General features: G+C 43.6%; 1 protein-coding gene across 6 annotated transcripts in view; it reads left to right on the top strand.

Annotated features, from left to right (window-relative positions):
* Positions 1–19,274, top strand: part of LOC133569202 (sodium channel protein type 4 subunit alpha-like) — a 347,269-nt gene that overhangs the window by 122,593 nt on the left and 205,402 nt on the right. For 4 of the 6 annotated variants that reach the window (XM_061921424.1, XM_061921422.1, XM_061921419.1 and 1 more), the window contains exons 2-3: positions 13,384–13,566; positions 13,633–13,776. In XM_061921424.1, the coding sequence (XP_061777408.1) occupies positions 13,426–13,566; positions 13,633–13,776 (285 nt within the window). In that variant the 5' untranslated portion in view covers positions 13,384–13,425. The remainder of the gene's footprint in view (positions 1–13,383; positions 13,567–13,632; positions 13,777–19,274) is intronic. The other 2 variants (XM_061921423.1, XM_061921421.1) reach the window with 1 other exon arrangement.

Raw genomic sequence — 19,274 nt, 5'->3', positions numbered from 1 at the left:
CTTCAGTCATCAACAATTGCATCAACAGAGAAATGGACATTGAAACAGTGTAGGTCTTACTTAGTACGATATTTACAGCGAGCAGAGAACATAGTGAGTTCAGATAGCATAAGAACAAGTATATACATTAGAAATACGTTCGATTATTTACATTAGGTTACTTACAATCCGGGGAGATGGGATGTGAATGGAGGAGGGTATTAGTAAAGGGTTGAAGTTGCCTGGAGGTCTTGTGGTGCATGTACAGTAGATGGCAGTATTGTCCTGTTTCAGAGTGTCACAACATTGCTGTTTACGGTAGACGAAAACGTGACTGCTGTTGTTGTGTGTTGTTACCGCGCTGGGAGGACGTTAATGAAACTGCCTAACAATAAACCCACATAAGAAACCAAGAACTCGCCCTTGATCATTCTACAGTTATAACGTCATTGGGCAGAGACGCTGTTTATATTGTGGGAAAGCGGACGTGAAAACAGGCTGTCCTCACTCAGGTCCGCATGGCGCTCCGCCTGAATTTCGGGAGATTTTTGGAAGAAATTTTGTCTCGGGAGGTTTACAGGATAGGTGCTGAATTTTGGGAGTCTCTCTGAAAATCCGGGAGGGTCGGCAAGTATGTGGAAGACGCTCACAAATGGATTTGAGAGATTGGTCAAAAAGTACAAGTTGCCACAGAGGGCGCTGTTGAGCAGTCAAGTGTAGAAGTTGACATGGATGACAGAACTTCAACCATTTCACAGAATATAAGGATGGATACCGTTGAAGATTAAATCAATCACAGTGACAGTGTTTCAAACATATCCAGTCATCACACAAGTTAATCATCATAGTATATACATTGACTTATTTACATTATTTACAATCCGGGAGGTGGGATGAGGAGCTTTGGTTGATATCAGTACTTCAGTCATCAACAATTGCATCAACAGAGAAATGGACATTGAAACAGTGGAAGTCTTACTTAGTAGGATATGTACAGCGAGCAGAGAACATAGTGAGTTCAGATAGCATAAGAGCAAGCATATACATTAGAAATACATTCGATTATTTACATTAGGTTACTTACAATCCGGGGAGATGGGATGTGAATGGAGGAGGGTATTAGTAAAGGGTTGAAGTTGCCTGGAGGTGTTGTGGTGCATGTACACTAGATGGAAGTATTGTCCTGTTTAAGAGTGTCACAACATTGCTGTTTATGGTAGACGAAAACGTGACTGCTGTTGTTGTGTGTTGTTACCGCGCTGGGAGGACGTTAATGAAACTGCCTAACAATAAACCCACATAAGAAACCAAGAACTCGCCCTCGATCATTCCACAGTTATAACATCATTGCGTGGACACGCTGTTTATATTGTGGGAAAGCGGACATGAAAACCGGCTGTCCACACTCAGGTCCGCATTAAATTTTGTCCCGGGAGGTTTTCAGGATAGGCGCTGAATTTTGGGAGTCTCCCGGAAAATCCGGGAGGGTTGGCAAGTATGTGGAAGACGCTCACAAATGGATTTGAGGGTTTGGTCAAAAAGTACAAGCTGCCACAGAGGGCGCTGTTGAGCAGTCAGGTGTAGAAATTGCCATGGATGACAACACTTCAACCATTTCACAGAATATAAGGATGGATACTGTTGAAGATGAAATCAATCACAGTGACAGTGTTTCAAACATATCCAGTCATCACACAAGTTAATCCTCATAGTATATACATTGACTTATTTACATTATTTACAATCCGGGGGGTGGGATGAGGAGCTTTGGTTGATATCAGTACTTCAGTCATCAACAATTGCATCAAAAGAGAAATGGACATTGAAACAGTGTAGGTCTTACTTAGTAGGATATGTACAGCAAGCAGAGAACATAGTGAGTTCAGATAGCATAAGAACAAGTATATACATTCGAAATATGTTCGATTATTTACATTAGGTTACTTACAATCCAGGGAGATGGGATGTGAATGGAGGAGGGTATTAGTAAAGGGTTGAAGTTGCCTGGAGGTGTTGTGGTGCATGTACAGTAGATGGCAGTATTGTCCTGTTTAAGAGTGTCACAACATTGCTGTTTACGGTAGACGAAAACGTGACTGCTGTTGTTGTGTGTTGTTACCGCGCTGGGAGGACGTTAATGAAACTGCCTAACAATAAACCCACATAAGAAACCAAGAACTCGCCCTCGATCATTCTACAGTTATAACATCATTGGGCAGAGACGCTGTTTATATTGTGGGAAAGCGGACGTGAAAACAGGCTGTCCACACTCAGGTCCGCATGGAGCTGGAGGGGGCGTGGCCTCCAGCTCCGCCTGAATTTCGGGAGATTTTCGGGAGAAATTTTGTCCCGGGAGGTTTTCAGGAGACGCGTTGAATTTCGGGAGTTTCCCGGAAAATCCGGGCGGGTTGGCAAGTATGTGGAAGACGCTCACAGATTTATTTGAGCGATTGGTCAAAAAGTACAGGCTGCCACAGAGGGCGCTGTTGAGCAGTCAGGTGTAGAAGTTGCCATGGATGACAGCACTTCAACCATTTCACAGAATATAAGGATGGATACCGTTGAAGATGAAATCAATCACAATGACAGCGTTTCAAACATATCCAGGAAGTCAAAGAAACAAAGCTTAGGTGTAAGTAGATGCTATACTTCCAATGCATCATCCGCCAGAATTTAAGCTGAGGCTGAAGAGGCTGCTGTTTCTGTTTTGGCAAAAGCGACTAAAGGAAATACTCGCTTTATACCAGCCAAAGGAGCTTCTGAGGAAGAAGATGGAAGAGCTGGACTTGTACACAGACTTGGCTGCTTCTATGGGACAAGTACATGTGTTAAAAGCTGCAGAAAAATCCTGTGCGTCTCGTATTTCTGATAAAAATCTGATGGCGTGGATTCATATTATGATGCACTTTATGCTGAGCCTTATGTTCCTGTTTACACAAGACATCAGAACTTGCCTGCTATGTTAACCTAACATATTATGGTAAGAGTCATTCAAATAACTATAACATATAGAACATGCTATACCTTTACCAAACAATCTGTCACTCCCAATCGATAGATCCCATGAAATTTTCTTCCTCGATGTCGCTTCTAAACAACTCTGCCAACTGCAAAGGTATGCGCCGCTTCCTCTTGTCGTTTTCTGCTGCATATTTCACTACGTCCAGTTTGTAATCTGCAGTACATGATTTCCTTTTCGGTGCCATTTTTGTTCAGCCCTTCTCAGTTTTTATAAGTTACCGCCAACGTTGAAATGATCCATTTTAATAGCTATGGTAGTAGCTTATAGCAGTTAGCATCCGATGACCCACAATGCACTTCTGCCATGACCCTCCACTGCCGAATTCTTATTGGTTGACGTGTGTGTGACGATTGCTGACATTTTCTTCGTCTCTTCCGCGAATTAGATAAATAATATTTAATATTTTATGCTAATGTGTTAATAATTTCACACATAAATGGGTTGTACTTGTATAGCGCTTTTCTACCTTCAAGGTACTCAAAGCGCTTTGACACTACTTCCACATTTACCCATTCACACACACATTCACACACTGATGGAGGGAGCTGCCATGCAAGGCGCTAACCAGCACCCATCAGGAGCAAGGGTGAAGTGTCTTGCTCAGGACACAACGGACGTGACGAGGTTAGTACTAGGTGGGATTTGAACCAGGGACCCTCGGGTTGCGCGCGGCCACTCTGCCACTGCGCCACGCCGTCCCTCCGGAGTATATGTCGCACCCCCAGCCAAACTATGAAAAAAACTGCGATTTATAATCCGAAAAATACGGTATATGTTCTCACACAGTTGCTTTTAGCTGCTGGCATTACACTGCAGGCTCTTCTCGCTCTTTCTTGTCTCTCCTTCTCACAGACAACAAGCGCACCTTCTTACATACAACGTCATACACCCTCGCGGAGCAGAGAGGTAGCAGCATGGGTAACGTTAGCTGCACGTAAGCGATGATAATACGGACCTTCGATCCCTCAGGCAGAGCCGTGCGAGTGGTAATACGAGACAAAGAAGGTGCGAAGGAAGGAATGATTAATTCCCAAGAAAAACAGCAGGGTGTCCATCGTCTGGCGGTGGTTTGGCTTCAAGTGGGAATATGTCGAACAGACAACCGTAATTTGTCAAGTGTGGGCCAAAAGCGTTGCTGCAAAAAGTAGCATTACTGCTAATATGTAGCATCATTTGAAAAGTCACCTGCTAGAGAATGAAGAGTGCTTACTCCGCATGTCAACATCTCCTTTTGGTGCCACACAACAAAATCCCATTTCCACATCAACACCGTATGAAAAAAATAGTCAACAACAGAATTTAATAACGTCCGTAGTAACCTACCACATAGCAAAGGACGAACACTATGTAGTTATTGAAATATCTTGTGTGACATCATGCACAAAAGTGCACTTTATTTGTTTGAAACTATTGTAGTGGCGTTCTGTACAAAAAGTGCACTCTAATTCAATGTTTTGATATGTCATCATAGTGACATCATGCACAAAAGTGCACTAATAGCTTGTTTTAAAATGTCTCTGACAATCTTGCACTTTCTGTTTGGGAAACGACATGAATGTTTGTGCCACTGCTTAATAACTGTTTAATAAATACAGTTTTGATTTCCTTCTCTGCATGAAAGTTTAAAAGTAGCATATATTAATGCAGTATGAAGAAGAATGTTTTAATGCAGACACATAGAATCATCATACTGCTGTGAACATATGCATCAAATTTTAATTAAAGATTAAGGCAAAATATCAAGATATAAATTGTGTTTCGCGATATGGCTTAAAAATATCGAGATATTAAAAAAAGGCCATATCGCCCAGCCTTACTTTGAACTGTGTTGGTGTTAGTTCCTGAAGTAGTAGTGGAGCAAACTTGTTCCACAATGAGTTGACCTTTTCAGCCTCCATCCCATGATTTGTTACAGTGATTTGAGCCAACTTTTTTTTTTTTTGAGCCCAAAATTGATTTGAGCCCAAAGCCCCAAAAAAGTCTGCGGGCTATAGAGCGTTTTCCATTCGGGCTCCAGTACTCCCGGTAACAGTTCGAGATGCTACCTCAGTAGAAGCATTTAAGTCTCACCTTAAAACTCATTTGTATACTCTAGCCTTTAAATAGACTTCCTTTTTAGACCAGTTGATCTGCCGTTTCTTTTCTTTTTCTCCTATGTCCCACTCTCCCTTGTGGAGGGGGTCCGGTCCGATCCGGTGGCCATGTACTGCTTGCCTGTGTATCGGCTGGGGACATCTCTGCGCTGCTGATCCGCCTCCGCTTGGGATGGTTTCCTGCTGGCTCCGCTGTGAACGGGACTCTCGCTGCTGTGTTGGATCCGCTTTGGACTGGACTCTCGCGACTGTGTTGGATCCATTATGGATTTAACTTTCACAGTATCATGTTAGACCCGCTCGACATCCTTGCTTTCGTCCTTTTCAAGGTTCTCATAGTCATTATTGTCACCGACGTCCCACTGGGTGTGAGTTTTCCTTGCCCTTATGTGGGCCTACCGAGGATGTCGTGGTGGTTTGTGCAGCCCTTTGAGACACTAGTGATTCAGGGCTATATAAGTAAACATTGATTGATTGATTGATTGATTGAACTGCACCTATATCGCATAACAGCTCTGATCAGCGATTACTTACTGTTTTGAAAAAGAGAAATAATATCACATCTTTTTTGGTAAAACAAAAACTTTTTATTTGACCTAAACAGGAGTTGCAGATTTTTGGCGGAAATACATTGCTTTATCTAACGCTTTTGAACATGGAATTGAGGAAAGAACACAAAACCATCCAACCCGTTTATACGATCTAGAACAGTATCCCAGAGTTCTCATTAGAAGGTGTCAATACATACCAAATCAACTTGGATACAATACAGCAAAATCATTGCTCCAACAGCAATTTTGGAGACCCATTTAAAATATTGTCAGCGGAAATGGAGAAATTACTCATTGGGCCAGTATATAGGTCAGAAGACAAGGCTTTGCAAGCAAATCGTTTTTTTTTTTTGAGAGCGCTGCAGTGCCATGGAGGATTTACTGTGGGACTTAAATAATTCTGTAAACATGCAAACCGTTGTAAAGAAACTACTGTTTGAAGTTAGACACAGATGAAGAAGTGTCGCCTGTGACCCACAAGACCAAATTTAATAGAAAAGCAACGTTTTAAAGACATTACAGCAGTGGTGTCAAACTCAAATACAGAGCGGGCCAAAATTTAAAACTGAACAAAGCCGCGGGCCGAGGTTCAACAAATTAACCCTTTCATAGGGACCCAAACAAGTTTTGCATTGACTATTGACTAAGCAAGGGTTATATAACTTTATAGTGACATGCAAAATCCAGTTTCAAATAATAATAATTAAAAAATATCAATGGCATATCAAATTAAATAAAAACACAAATTTGATGCCTTTTTTCGGCGGCGGGTTTGAGTTGGGGCGGGGTTTGGTGGTAGCGAGGGTGTATATTGTAGCGTCCCGGAAGAGTTAGTGATGCAAGGGCTTCTGGGTATTTGTCAGTTTGTGTTTATGTTGTGTTACGGTGCGGATGTTCACTCGAAATGTGTTTGTCATTCTTGTTTGCTGTGGGTTCACAGTGTGGCGCATATTTGTAACAGTGTTAACCTTGTTTATACGGCCACCCTCGGTGTGACCTGTATGGCTGTTGACCAAGTGTGCCTTGCATACACTTGTGTGTGCGTATGAGCCGCATATATTATGTGAGTGGGCCGCCACGCTGTTTTTATGGAAGAAAAGCGGACGTGGCGACATGTAGAGAACGCCAAAAGCAGTGCTTTTACGGCCCGCCCCCAATATTATTGTCCGGGTGGAAATCGGGAGAAATTCGGGAGGGGCACTGAACTTCGGGAGTCCATCCATCCATCCATCATCTTCCGCTTATCCGAGGTCGGGTCGCGGGGGCAACAGCCTAAGCAGGGAAACCCAGACTTCCCTCTCCCCAGCCACTTCGTCTAGCTCTTCCCGGGGGATCCCGAGGCGTTCCCAGGCCAACCGGGAGACATAGTCTTCCCAACGTGTCCTGGGTCTTCCCCGTGGCCTCCTACCGGTTGGACGTGCCCTAAACACCTCCCTAGGGAGGCGTTCGGGTGGCATCCTGACCAGATGCCCGAACCACCTCATCTGGCTCCTCTCGATGTGAAGGAGCAGCGGCTTTACTTTGAGTTCCTCCCGGATGGCAGAGCTTCTCACCCTATCTCTAAGGGAGAGCCCCGCCACACGGCGGAGGAAACTCATTTCGGCCGCTTGTACCCGTGATCTTATCCTTTCGGTCATGACCCAAAGCTCATGACCATAGGTGAGGATGGGAACGTAGATCGACCGGTAAATTGAGAGCTTTGCCTTCCGGCTCAGCTCCTTCTTCACCACAACGGATCGGTACAACGTCCGCATTACTGAAGACGCCGCACCGATCCGCCTGTCGATCTCACGATCCACTTCGGGAGTCTCCCGGGAAAATTGGGAGGGTTGACGAATATGAGTATTAGCGGTGAATGTGGTGTTACAGCGGCGGGCCAGCTCTAATGTTAATTTGATATTGCCTCAAGGGCCACAAGAAATTTGGCCCGCGGGCCAGAGTTTGACACCCATGCATTACAGAGTTTGTGTAGAAGCAAGTGAAGATCACTAGTGACTGTGTTTGAGATTCTTTTGCAACAAAACAGGATGCCAAACCTTACCTGTTATAAAAAGGCTAGAGCTAGTAGTTTTTCCGCTGCGTTGTTGAGCCTGGTTCTAGGAAGAAGAACTTACTTGGGATGAAAACGTGTCTGTTTTGTGGAGCTGGACATTCCTTGGATGTGTGCCTTCTATGGGAGGAAAGTGTCACGACTTGAACAGGACTCTGGACACAGATGCAGGAGTATGAAAACAAATATTTATTTCGAACAAGGGAAAGGGTCCAAAAGGGGAGAAACTTAAAAGGCTTTCAAAAGCCGAGCTCACCTAACCTAAAAACTAACAAAATCTCAATGAACTCAAAACGCTCCAGCAGCGGAGGGGAAAAAGGTGCAAAGAGGACACTATGCAAAATATAACAAAAAGGGCTCCAAGGGAGGCAATGCTAAACAACTAATCTTACCTGACAAAAAGGGTACATAGAACGTGGCAATGGCTGTGAACATGAGATGGTTTCCTGTGGACGGGACTCTCACTGCTGTCTTGGAGCCACTATGGATTGAACTTTCACAGTATCATGTTAGACCCGCTCGACATCCATTGCTTTCGGTCCCCTAGAGGGGGGGGGGTTGCCCACATCTGAGGTCCTCTCCAAGGTTTCTCATAGTCAGCATTGTCGCTGGCGTCCCACTGAATGTGAATTCTCCCTGCCCACTGGGTGTGAGTTTTCCTTGCCCTTTTGTGGGTTCTTCCGAGGATGTTGTAGTCGTAATGATTTGTGCAGTCCTTTGAGACATTTGTGATTTGGGGCTATATAAATAAACATTGATTGATTGATTGAACATGGATCGCTGGAGGTACGCACATGAAGTAACGAGACACTCTGGCACAAGACAAGAGGAGGACGAGACATTTATACACATGAGGGACTGTGACACAGGTGGGCACAATCAGGCAATCAGAGTGACGTCAGACCGGTGAAACAGGAGGAAGGGCAAGTGATCTGAAACGAGAGGGAGAGTTAACTTTTCAAAATAAAACGACCACATGACACCAGACTAAATCCAGACAAGACTTCACCCAGGTGTGACAGAAAGGACACACAGGAGAAGATATTGTTTTTGAAAGACAATCGGCTTTGGCTGTTTGTTTAGTCAGTACAGAAACACAGACTGCGCAAGATGTCTTGTATCTACTCTAAGGACAAGGAAACCCGTTCCAATTAAGCAAATTCAAGCTTACAATTGACCGGAGAAGGTGCCGGAGTTTCTGTACAGTCTGGTGGTTTAACTGGGCCTGCAAACAACACTGTGCACTTTCTATATTGCCTGTACAAATAAAGCCCAAGAAAGGAAACGAGAAACTTGTTCCATACGCATTTTTTTTACCCTGGAAGTATAGCCTAGTTTTGTACTGAGCAACTTATATATAAATAGGCTAAATCTGAAGGTAAGGAAAATAGAAATACACCTTAGAACACAGGGACAGGAGAAAGTATTTGACAGCAATTGGCTGGATTGGACTCAGACCTCTTTTGTGACCTACCTGAGATCTTTACACAAAAGAGCATTCCAGTTCATCAGTGTAGCATCCCTCATATCAAAGATCAGAAAGAGATCAATGCAAATGTTAACCTTCTAAATGGTACTAATGTTCCTCAAGCATTAGAGCCATGGGAAGTGGTTCACACTGTTAATGGAGGCCCGTATGCTGTAAAGACCAGCTTGGGTTGGACAGTTAATGGTCCTCTCAGAAGAGATTGCCACATTAATGAGCATTGTTTGCGGCCAGATATAGCTGTAAATTGTTTTTCTGTGGTGAGGATTTGATAAACTTCGGGAGAATCAGTGAACTTCCCTGGTACTGCACAGGATAAACAAACTGAACTCCATAGGGAGGATAAGCACTTCAAGGATGTCATCTCCGGGACATCCAAGCTCATCGACAGTCATTGCAACGTTGGATTGCCATCAAGACAAAACGACCTCAAGATGCCAAACAGAACAAGTTGAGAAGGAGACTGAATAACGACGCATTCTTCTGTCTTCATGTCTCAGTATTGTGCCAGAATGCTTGTTAGCGACTATGCGGAGTAAGGTCCTGCTGACCAGCTAGACCATTTTGATGGTAAGGTGTGGTATTTACACCACCTCACGATTATGTACATCATTCTAAAAAGGAGAAGCTGCAGCGGCTAGTGACTTTGGATCCCTCTCTAGTGAAGGACAAGCATGACACTGTGAACGGCGGTTTTGGATCGAGGAGAAAAAGTTGCTTGCAAGTTCAGAGGATCACGTACGTGACTTGATTGGAGTGCAGAACCTCAGGAAGAAACACAGAACGACTTGAAGCTGAGCTTGGAGCCCACAAGCTCTCCATAATTTTGGTGCTGGTCACTGGAAAGAAACCGTTTGTACACCGTTGGCCAAAAAGAGATCCATCAGAGACTGTCCCAGTTTGTTGATTACTGGGAAGAACTCAAAGACTTACCTGGAGTATGGGATCAGAGGCTGGAGGAATCATTGGACTAGGTTTGTGACAATTTATGGGGGCGGTTAAGCTCGGTTGGTAGAGTGGCCGTGCCAGCAACTTGAGGGTTGCAGGTTCAATTCCCGCTTCTGCCAACCTAGTCACTGCCGTTGTGTCCTTGGGCAAGACACTTGACCCACCTGCTCCCAGTGCCACCCACACTGGTTTAAATGTAACTTAGATATTGGGTTTCACTCTGTAAAGCGCTTTGAGTCACTAGAGAAAAAGCGCTATATAAATATAATTCACTTCACTTCACTTCACTTATGGAAGAGGAAACATGGATTACGGCAGCACGGTGAAACAGGGGTTACTACATGTGTCTCATAAAGCGAAGGTCCTGGGTTCCATCCCTGGGCTCGAAGCAGACTTATTTCACAGCGGAGGAGACGGTAGCTCTTCCAAGGCACACACACGGCCACTCCGCCCCGATTCCTTCCTTTTCTCCCTCTGCCGGCTCCTCCTTTGCCGATAATAATGTAAGTGAATTTTACTATTGGAAATGTTTTTTGTTGTAGCAATATGGTTGTTAAAGTGAAGGATTTTTGTGATTTCTGATCGTTGTGAGGGCACCAACGGGGGGGCGTCTGTGTGTGTTGGCAGAGCAGCGCATTGTTGTTTTGGCTTGTTAATTAATAGAAAGTCGATCTACCCTAAGTGTACAAACCTTCAGTAAAATATGGACTTTTGTCGAGGATGGAGCTTATTTTTCATATTTACATTGTTTATGGAGAAATTTGCTTCACTCTACAAACTTTTCGATGTACGAACTTTGTTCAAGAAGCAGTTAGGTTTGTTAATCGAGATTCCACTGTATAGATTTCTTGTAGCAATGGGATTATCAGTATTGGATCTTTCATTTTCCAGCATGATATGGGACATTTCCACGGTGCCAAAACCACCAGTAACTGGCTTACTGACCATGGCATTACTGTCCTCCATTGGCCTGCCAACTCCCCTGACCTGAACCTCATAGAGAATTTGTGAGTTATTGTGAAGAAGAAGCTGAAAGACACCAGGCCCAATAATGCAAATGAGCTAAAGGCCGCTATTGAAGCATCCTGGGCATCCATAACACCTCAGCAATGCCACAGGTCGATTGCCTCTATGCCACGCCGCATTGATGGGCGTGGCATAGAGGCAACCAAGTACTGAATGCATTAATTGACATTTTCAAATGTTTGATTTTGTTTTGCTGTTATAAATCTTTTTTTTTTTTTACTTGGTCTGAGGAAATATTCAAATTTTTTGAGATAGGATTTTGGCGTTTTCGTAAGCTGTATGCCATAATCAGCAATATTAAAATAATAAAAGGCTTGCAATATTTTAGTTGATGTGTAATGAATCCAGAATGTATGACATTTTCATGTTTTTAGTTGCATTACAGACAATAAAGGACTTTATCACAATATTCTAATTTTCTGAGACAGTCCTGTATGTATGTATGTATATATATATATATATATATATATATATATATATATATATATATATATATAATATACATGTAGGTGTGGGAAAAATCACCAGATTACTTCATCTCTACAGAACTGTTTCATAATCCAATCAAGACATATATATATATATATATATATATATATATATATATATATATATATATATATATATATATACACTGTATATACCGGGGTAAAGCGGAATATACGTTAGGTCAGGAAAAAACACAGAGGCTATATCATCCCAAGAAGCCTGTTTTGCAGGTTTCTCTGCTCGTCCGGGGATTCAATTTAGGGAAACAGGCTTGTGGGGATGAAATAGCCTCTGTGTTTTTTTCCTGACCTCTAACGTATATATATTAACCCAATGCGGCCCCGGAGTTCAAAAATTTGGGAACCCCTGTCCTAGTGTATATGTTTGTTAGTCTTTTTCATTATTTTGGCATATTGGTTATTTCTGTCATCTTCCTCAACATCATACAAAGTGTGTCCCTGTTTACTGCCAGGAGCAATAAACACACATATAGTCAGTCTGACCCCTTGTTTGGAGGAACTTTGGAATTTATACGCCACTCTGCTCTATTACACGTTCTCTTAAAGCGAACAAATACACTCGATAGCATTTTATGGAGTTATCTTCCCATTTTTTCCCTTATTATTATCATTACTATTTAAATAGTAGTAGTCATGATTTGCCTATTTCTTGCTGTAAAGGGTTTTTTTCTTCTGCAGTTAGATCAGGGGTGTCCAAAGTGTGGCCCGGGTGCCATTTAATTTTTTAACGGCCCCAAAAAATACTATGGAAAAAAATGAAAAACATAAAAAGTGGTATAAAAGAGCAAACAGGTGAAATGTAACAAGAACATGTTGCAATGTTTACTCTAATAACACAAAGCTGCCATGCAGGCTGTTTCTTTCTTTAAAAAAAAAAAAATAGTGAATCAAAATCAATTAGGAATTATTGACCAATTCAAGGCTCCAATTACGTCACATTAAATATTCCACTTTGAGATATTTTTGGGGGGCAAATGTTGGATATTTTGTGTTTGCCATATAAAAAAACTGAGCTGTTTTTTTTTTTTTAAAGAATGGCCTAAAACGAACAAACAAAAAACATGAACAAACTAAAAACTTATAATTCACAGATAGATCTGAAGTTGATATCAAGACCATTGTGTTAAAAGTAAACAGTAAAAAAAAAAAAAATTATAATTTATTTTTTAACACTTTAATGAGTAGGACCCTTTTGGTTCAGTGTGTTGTTTTTTTAAGTGTCATTGCACAAAAAATAATAGTGAATTAAAATCAATGGTGTTAGGAGTTGTTGACCTACTTAAAAATTTTATCGGGTGAAAATATTGCATATTTTGTCTTTTTTTTTTTTCAATAAAAAAACAAGGTCTTCTTTGACAAAAGGAGCATACAACCTATTGACAGATAGACCTAATGTTGATCTAAAGATTTCAAACTTGAATAATAATAAAAATAATAATACTGAAATGACACATTTTTAACATTTTATTTTTACCAAAACCCTTTTGGGTCCCCGGGATCAAGCCTGAGTGGAGGCCTAAATGTATGTTTTTTATACATATATTGTATTGGTTTTTAAAATAAATGGCCCAGGCTTGCTTTGATTATTCAATGGAAAAAGTTTGGACACCCCTGAGTTAGATGGTGATCTAAGGAAAGTCAACCAGTGTGAAACATTGGTTGGGTAATGTAGTAGTTAACTGTATGAGTCAAGGTGTGTGTGTTTGTGTGTGTGTGTAGCTGGTACTCTGGGCCAGTCAGCAGCAGGATCAGGATGAGAAGATGGCTGGCTGTGTGTTTCCAATGGGACCAGAGAGCTTTCAGCGCTTCACGCCGGACTCCCTGGCGGCCATCGAGCAGCGCATCGTCAAGGAGCAGGCCCGACGCAACAAAAACTACCAGGAGGTAGACAGGAGGCGTAAAGTAAAGATGACTTTCAAAAATAAATCAGACAGGTGAATAATGAAGGTGTGTGTGTGTGTGCGTTAGGACCTTGGCGACGTGGAGGTCCCTCGGCCCCGGGCTGACCTGGAGGCGGGAAAACAGCTGCCGCGCATCTATGCCGACATCCCTTCTCACCTGGTGGGCGTCCCCCTGGAGGACATCGACCAGTACTACTTCAGAGATAAGCGGGTAGGTGTGTGGCGTCCTCCTGGACACCAGGGGGGGCGCTATGTAACGGGAGTCGCCTCCTCTCTTTGTTTGTGTTGAAGTTCGTTTTTCTTTCATTGAAACACCAACTTTACTGATTTTTATTTTTTTGGGGGGACAAAAAGATGAGTGAAAGCGATGATGCGAGGCTGGCGAGCGATGTGTCTACTTCCCCCGCCAGCCTCGCTTCCTCTTGAGGGAGTTTCCTCGTCCTGCTCCTTCCTGTCTCAAATAGTTTTTTGTGCCAGTTTGGCGTCAGGAAGCACAAACAAAACCAAACCGATAACACATTCAGCACCTCCGCTGGTCTCGTTAAAGTTCTTATTTACCTGAGTTGTATTACCTGCGCTTAAAGCATAAGAACCCAGACCTATTTCTTCTTGGGGATGAAGGATGTACTGCAGACCAAGTGGAACACAGAACACTTTAATGATACCTCTGTTTCCAATAATAATCCTCTATGTGCAATACATCCATCCTTTTCTACCGCTTGTCCCTTTTGGGGTCGTGGGGGGCGCTGGTGCCTATCTCAGCTGCATTCGGGCGGAAGGCGGGGTACGCCCTGGACAAGTCGCCACCTCATCACAGGGCCAACACAGATAGACAACATTCACACTCACATTCACATACTAGGGCCCATTTACTGTATACATCCATCCATCCATTTTCTACCGCTTATTCCCTTTGGGGTCGCGGGGGGCGCTGGGCCTATCTCAGCTGCATTCAGGCGGAAGGCAGCGCACACCCTGGACAAGTCGCCACCTCATCACAGGTCCAACACAGATAGACAACATTCACACTCACATTCACATACTAAGGCCCATTTACTGTATACATCCATCCATCCATCCATTTTCTACCGCTTATTCCCTTTGGGGTCGCGGGGGGTGCTGGTGCCTATCTCAGCTGCATTCGGGCGGAAGGCGGGGCACACCCTGGACAAGTCGCCACCTCATCACAGGGCCAACACAGATAGACAACATTCACACTCACATTCACATACTAGGGCCCATTTACTGTATCCAGCCATCCATTTTCTACCGCTTATTCCCTTTAGGGTCGCGGGGGGCGCTGGTGCCTATCTCAGCTGCATTCAGGCGGAAGGCGGGGTACGCCCTGGACAAGTCGCCACCTCATCACAGGGCCAACACAGATAGACAGACAACATTCACATTCACATACTAGGGCCCATTTACTGTATACATCCATCCATCCATCCATCCATTTTCTACCGCTTATTCCCTTTGGGGACGCGGGAGGTGCTGGGCCTATCTCAGCTGCATTCAGGCGGAAGGCAGCGCACACCCTGGACAAGTCGCCACCTCATCACAGGCCCAACACAGATAGACAGACAACATTCACACTCACATTCACATACTAGGGCCCATTTACTGTATCCAGCCATCCATTTTCTACCGCTTATTCCCTTTGGGGTGGCGGGGGGCACTGGTGCCTATCTCAGCTGCATTCGGGCGGAAGGCAGTGCACACCCTGGACAAGTCGCCACCTCATCACAGGGCCAACACAGATAGACAACATTCACACTCACATTCCCATACTAGGGCCCATTTACTGTATACATCCATCCATCCATCCATTTTTAACCGCTTATTCCCTTTGGGGTCGCGGGGGGCGCTGGTGCCTATCTCAGCTGCATTCAGGTGGAAGGCGGGGTACGCCCTGGACAAGTCGCCACCTCATCACAGGGCCAACACAGATAGACAACATTCACACTCACATTCACATACTAGGGCCCATTTACTGTATACATCCATCCATCCATCCATCCATCCATTTTCTACCGCTTATTCCCTTTGGGGTCGCGGGGGGCGCTGGTGCCTATCTCAGCTGCATTCGGGCGGAAGGCGGGGTACGCCCTGGACAAGTCGCCACCTCATCACAGGGCCAACACGGATAGACAGACAACATTCACACTCACATTCACATACTAGGGCCCATTTACTGTATACATCCATCCATCCATTTTCTACCGCTTATTCCCTTTAGGGTCGCGGGGGGCGCTGGGCCTATCTCAGCTGCATTCGGGCGGAAGGCAGTGCACACCCTGGACAATTTGCCACCTCATCACAGGGCCAACACAGATAGACAACATTCACACTCACATTCACATACTAGGGCCCATTTACTGTATACATCCATCCATCCATCCATTTCCTACCGCTTATTCCCTTTAGGGTCGCGGGGGGCGCTGGTGCCTATCTCAGCTGCATTCGGGCGGAAGGCAGTGCACACCCTGGACAATTTGCCACCTCATCACAGGGCCGACACAGATAGACAACATTCACACTCACATTCACATACTAGGGCCCATTTACTGTATACATCCATCCATCCATCCATCCATTTTCTACCGCTTATTCCCTTTGGGGTCGCGGGGGGCGCTGGTGCCTATCTCAGCTGCATTCGGGCGGAAGGCGGGGTATGCCCTGGACAAGTCGCCACCTCATCACAGGGCCAACACAGATAGACAGACAACATTCACACTCACATTCACATACTAGGGCCCATTTACTGTATCCATCCATCCATTTTCTACCGCTTATTCCCTTTTGGGTTGCGGGGGGCGCTGGGCCTATCTCAGCTGCATTCGGGCGGAAGGCAGCGCACACCCTGGACAAGTCGCCACCTCATCACAGGGCCAACACAGATAGACAACATTCACACTCACATTCACATAGGGCCCATTTACTGTATACATCCATCCATCCATCCATTTTTTTACCGCTTATTCCCTTTAGGGTCGCGGGGGGCGCTGGTGCCTATCTCAGCTGCATTCGGGCGGAAGGCGGGGTACGCCCTGGACAAGTCGCCACCTCATCACAGGGCCAACACAGATAGACAACATTCACACTCACATTCACACACTAGGGCCAATTTACTGTATACATCCATCCATCCATCCATCCATTTTCTACCGCTTATTCCCTTTGGGGTCGGGGGGGCGCTGGTGCCTATCTCAGCTGCATTCGGGCGGAAGGCGGGGTACACCCTGGACAAGTCGCCACCTCATCACAGGGCCAACACAGATCGACAGACAACATTCACACTCACATTCACACACTAGGGCCAATTTACTGTATACATAATATTTGTTTATACTTTTATCTTTCTTGCACTATTTATTTTATTTTATATTTTAACTAGCTGTAAATAGCCAATAACAAGGTTTCTCGGGGCCCAACTTTTCCAGTACAAAGGGCCCACTCAAATATATTGATTTTGAGAGTTTTTCAATAATTATATCCAACCTATTTACAGTTTACAACCTTGTCAAATGATATGAAAGCATGTGTTAATCACAAATATTTTTTATTTATTTAACACATAAACCTAAGGCTTATGTCAGGCTGATTAGAAAAATAAGTACAACCCAGATATACTGTATAAGAAGGGACTCATAAGTAACAGACACAAGTACATTTGCATACAATTGTTGTGCTGAAATAAACTAAATTAATAATGAATACAGTTCTTACCTAAACTTTCAATAAAATTAAAGTCCAAATAAAAATGCAGTTTCCCAATTTTAGTCATAATTTTTTGCGCTTAAGAAACTTCTCCATGAATTTAGCTACAGAGTTCAAACTCCAGACTGTTGGTTTGAATTTGTCTTTACTGCCACAAGTGGTGGAAAAGTGTTGTGCCGATGTGGACCACGGCTGAAAAACAAATATTTTCGTTTGGCGGCCCAAGAATGGTTGAACACTGGTCTATAAGCATGTTTGCAGGAGCCTTAATCTTCAACAGTACATGAGCCTGCTGACAATAAAAAACTATTCCGTTCTAATCCCTTTTAAAAGGTCAGGCGAAGACTGAATCATACGAAAAAGCAATTATTCCCGTAAGAAATAACGTAAATCCAATTAATTCATTCCAGACACCCACAGATATGAAAACGGCACACATTTTCTGGAGAATAATTGTAGATTTACCTGCAGAAAACAATGTGAAGTACAAGTAAATCATGATTAAAATGCATTTAATATCACATGAAAATTTTACTGAAGACTCTTGGCGAAGACGGCGATGGGAGGAAGGCAGACCCACGCGGACACTGCCTTCGTACTTTGCTACTTTATCAAAGAGCGAACACTCCCAACGTACTTATTTTGCTGTTGGACTAAAAAAACAGAAAGCACCACGTGGGATACTTTGTTTGGGCATTGGATTGTGTGCAATGCTACGTGGGCAAACAGACCACTTTGATGTTTGATGTGCTGTATAAACAGAAATCCTCTTAGCGCCTTACATAAAAGGCCATTTTGGACATTTTTTTTTCTTGCTCATTTAAATGAATTTACTGAAAAAAATATACCATATTTCCTGGACCATTGGGCGCACTGGGTTATAAGACGCACTGCCGATGAATGGTCTATTTTCCATCGTTTTTCATACATCCATCCGATTTCTACCGCTTATTCCCTTTGGGGTTGCGGGGGGCGCTGGGGCCTATCTCGGCTACAATCGGGCGGAAGGCAGGGTACACCCTGGAAAAGTCACTATCTCATCGCAGGGCCGTTTTTCATATAAAAGGCGCATTATAGGGCACATTAAAGGGTGAATATTATTTTTTATTTTTTATACATGTAAAAGACTTCCTTGTGGTCTACATCAGCGGTCCCCAACCTTTTTGTATCCGCGGACCGGTCAACGCTTAATAATTTGTCCCGCGGCCCGGGGGGGGTGTCATTTTCTTTTCTTTTCTTTTTTCTTTCTTCTTTGTCATGAAAAAGGGACGTTTTTGCCATGAAAAAGGGACGTTTTTGCCATGAAAAATTGAGTTTTTTTGTGGTTGGTGCACTATTTGTAAGTGTATATTGTGTTATTGTGTTTTTATGTTGATTTAATTTAAAAAAATAAATATACGAGAGTCCCTGGTTCAAATCCCACCTAGTACCAACTTGGTCACGTCCGTTGTGTCCTGAGCAAGACACTTCACCCTTGCTCCTGATGGGTGCTGGTTGGCGCCTTGCATGGCAGCTCCCTCCATCAGTGTGTGTGTGAATGGGTAAATGTGGAAGTAGTGTCAAAGCGCTTTGAGTACCTTGAAGGTAGAAAAGCGCTATACAAGTACAACCCATTTATCATTTATATATATATTTTTTTTTATAAAAAATTATTCTGCGGCCCAGTACCAATCGGGCCACGGCCCGGTGGTTGGGGACCACTGGTCTACATAACATGTAATGGTGGTTCTTTGGTCAAAATGTTGCATAGATGATGTTTTACGGATCATCTCCAAGCCGCTTTCTGACAGTCGCTTCAGGATGCGCCGTTTTGTGCACTGCAAAAACTGAAATCTAAGTAAGATTAAGGGCCTACTGAAAGCCACTACTAGCGACCAGGCAGTCTGATAGTTTATATATCAATGATGAAATATTAACTTTGCAACACATGCCAATACGGCCTTTTTAGTTTACTAAATTGCAATTTTAAATGATGCGTGCGTTTGACGTCTC

The sequence above is a fragment of the Nerophis ophidion genome, linkage group LG15, assembly GCF_033978795.1.
Source record: "Nerophis ophidion isolate RoL-2023_Sa linkage group LG15, RoL_Noph_v1.0, whole genome shotgun sequence".
Taxonomy (NCBI): domain Eukaryota; kingdom Metazoa; phylum Chordata; class Actinopteri; order Syngnathiformes; family Syngnathidae; genus Nerophis; species Nerophis ophidion.
This window is presented reverse-complemented; position numbering and strand designations above follow the sequence as displayed.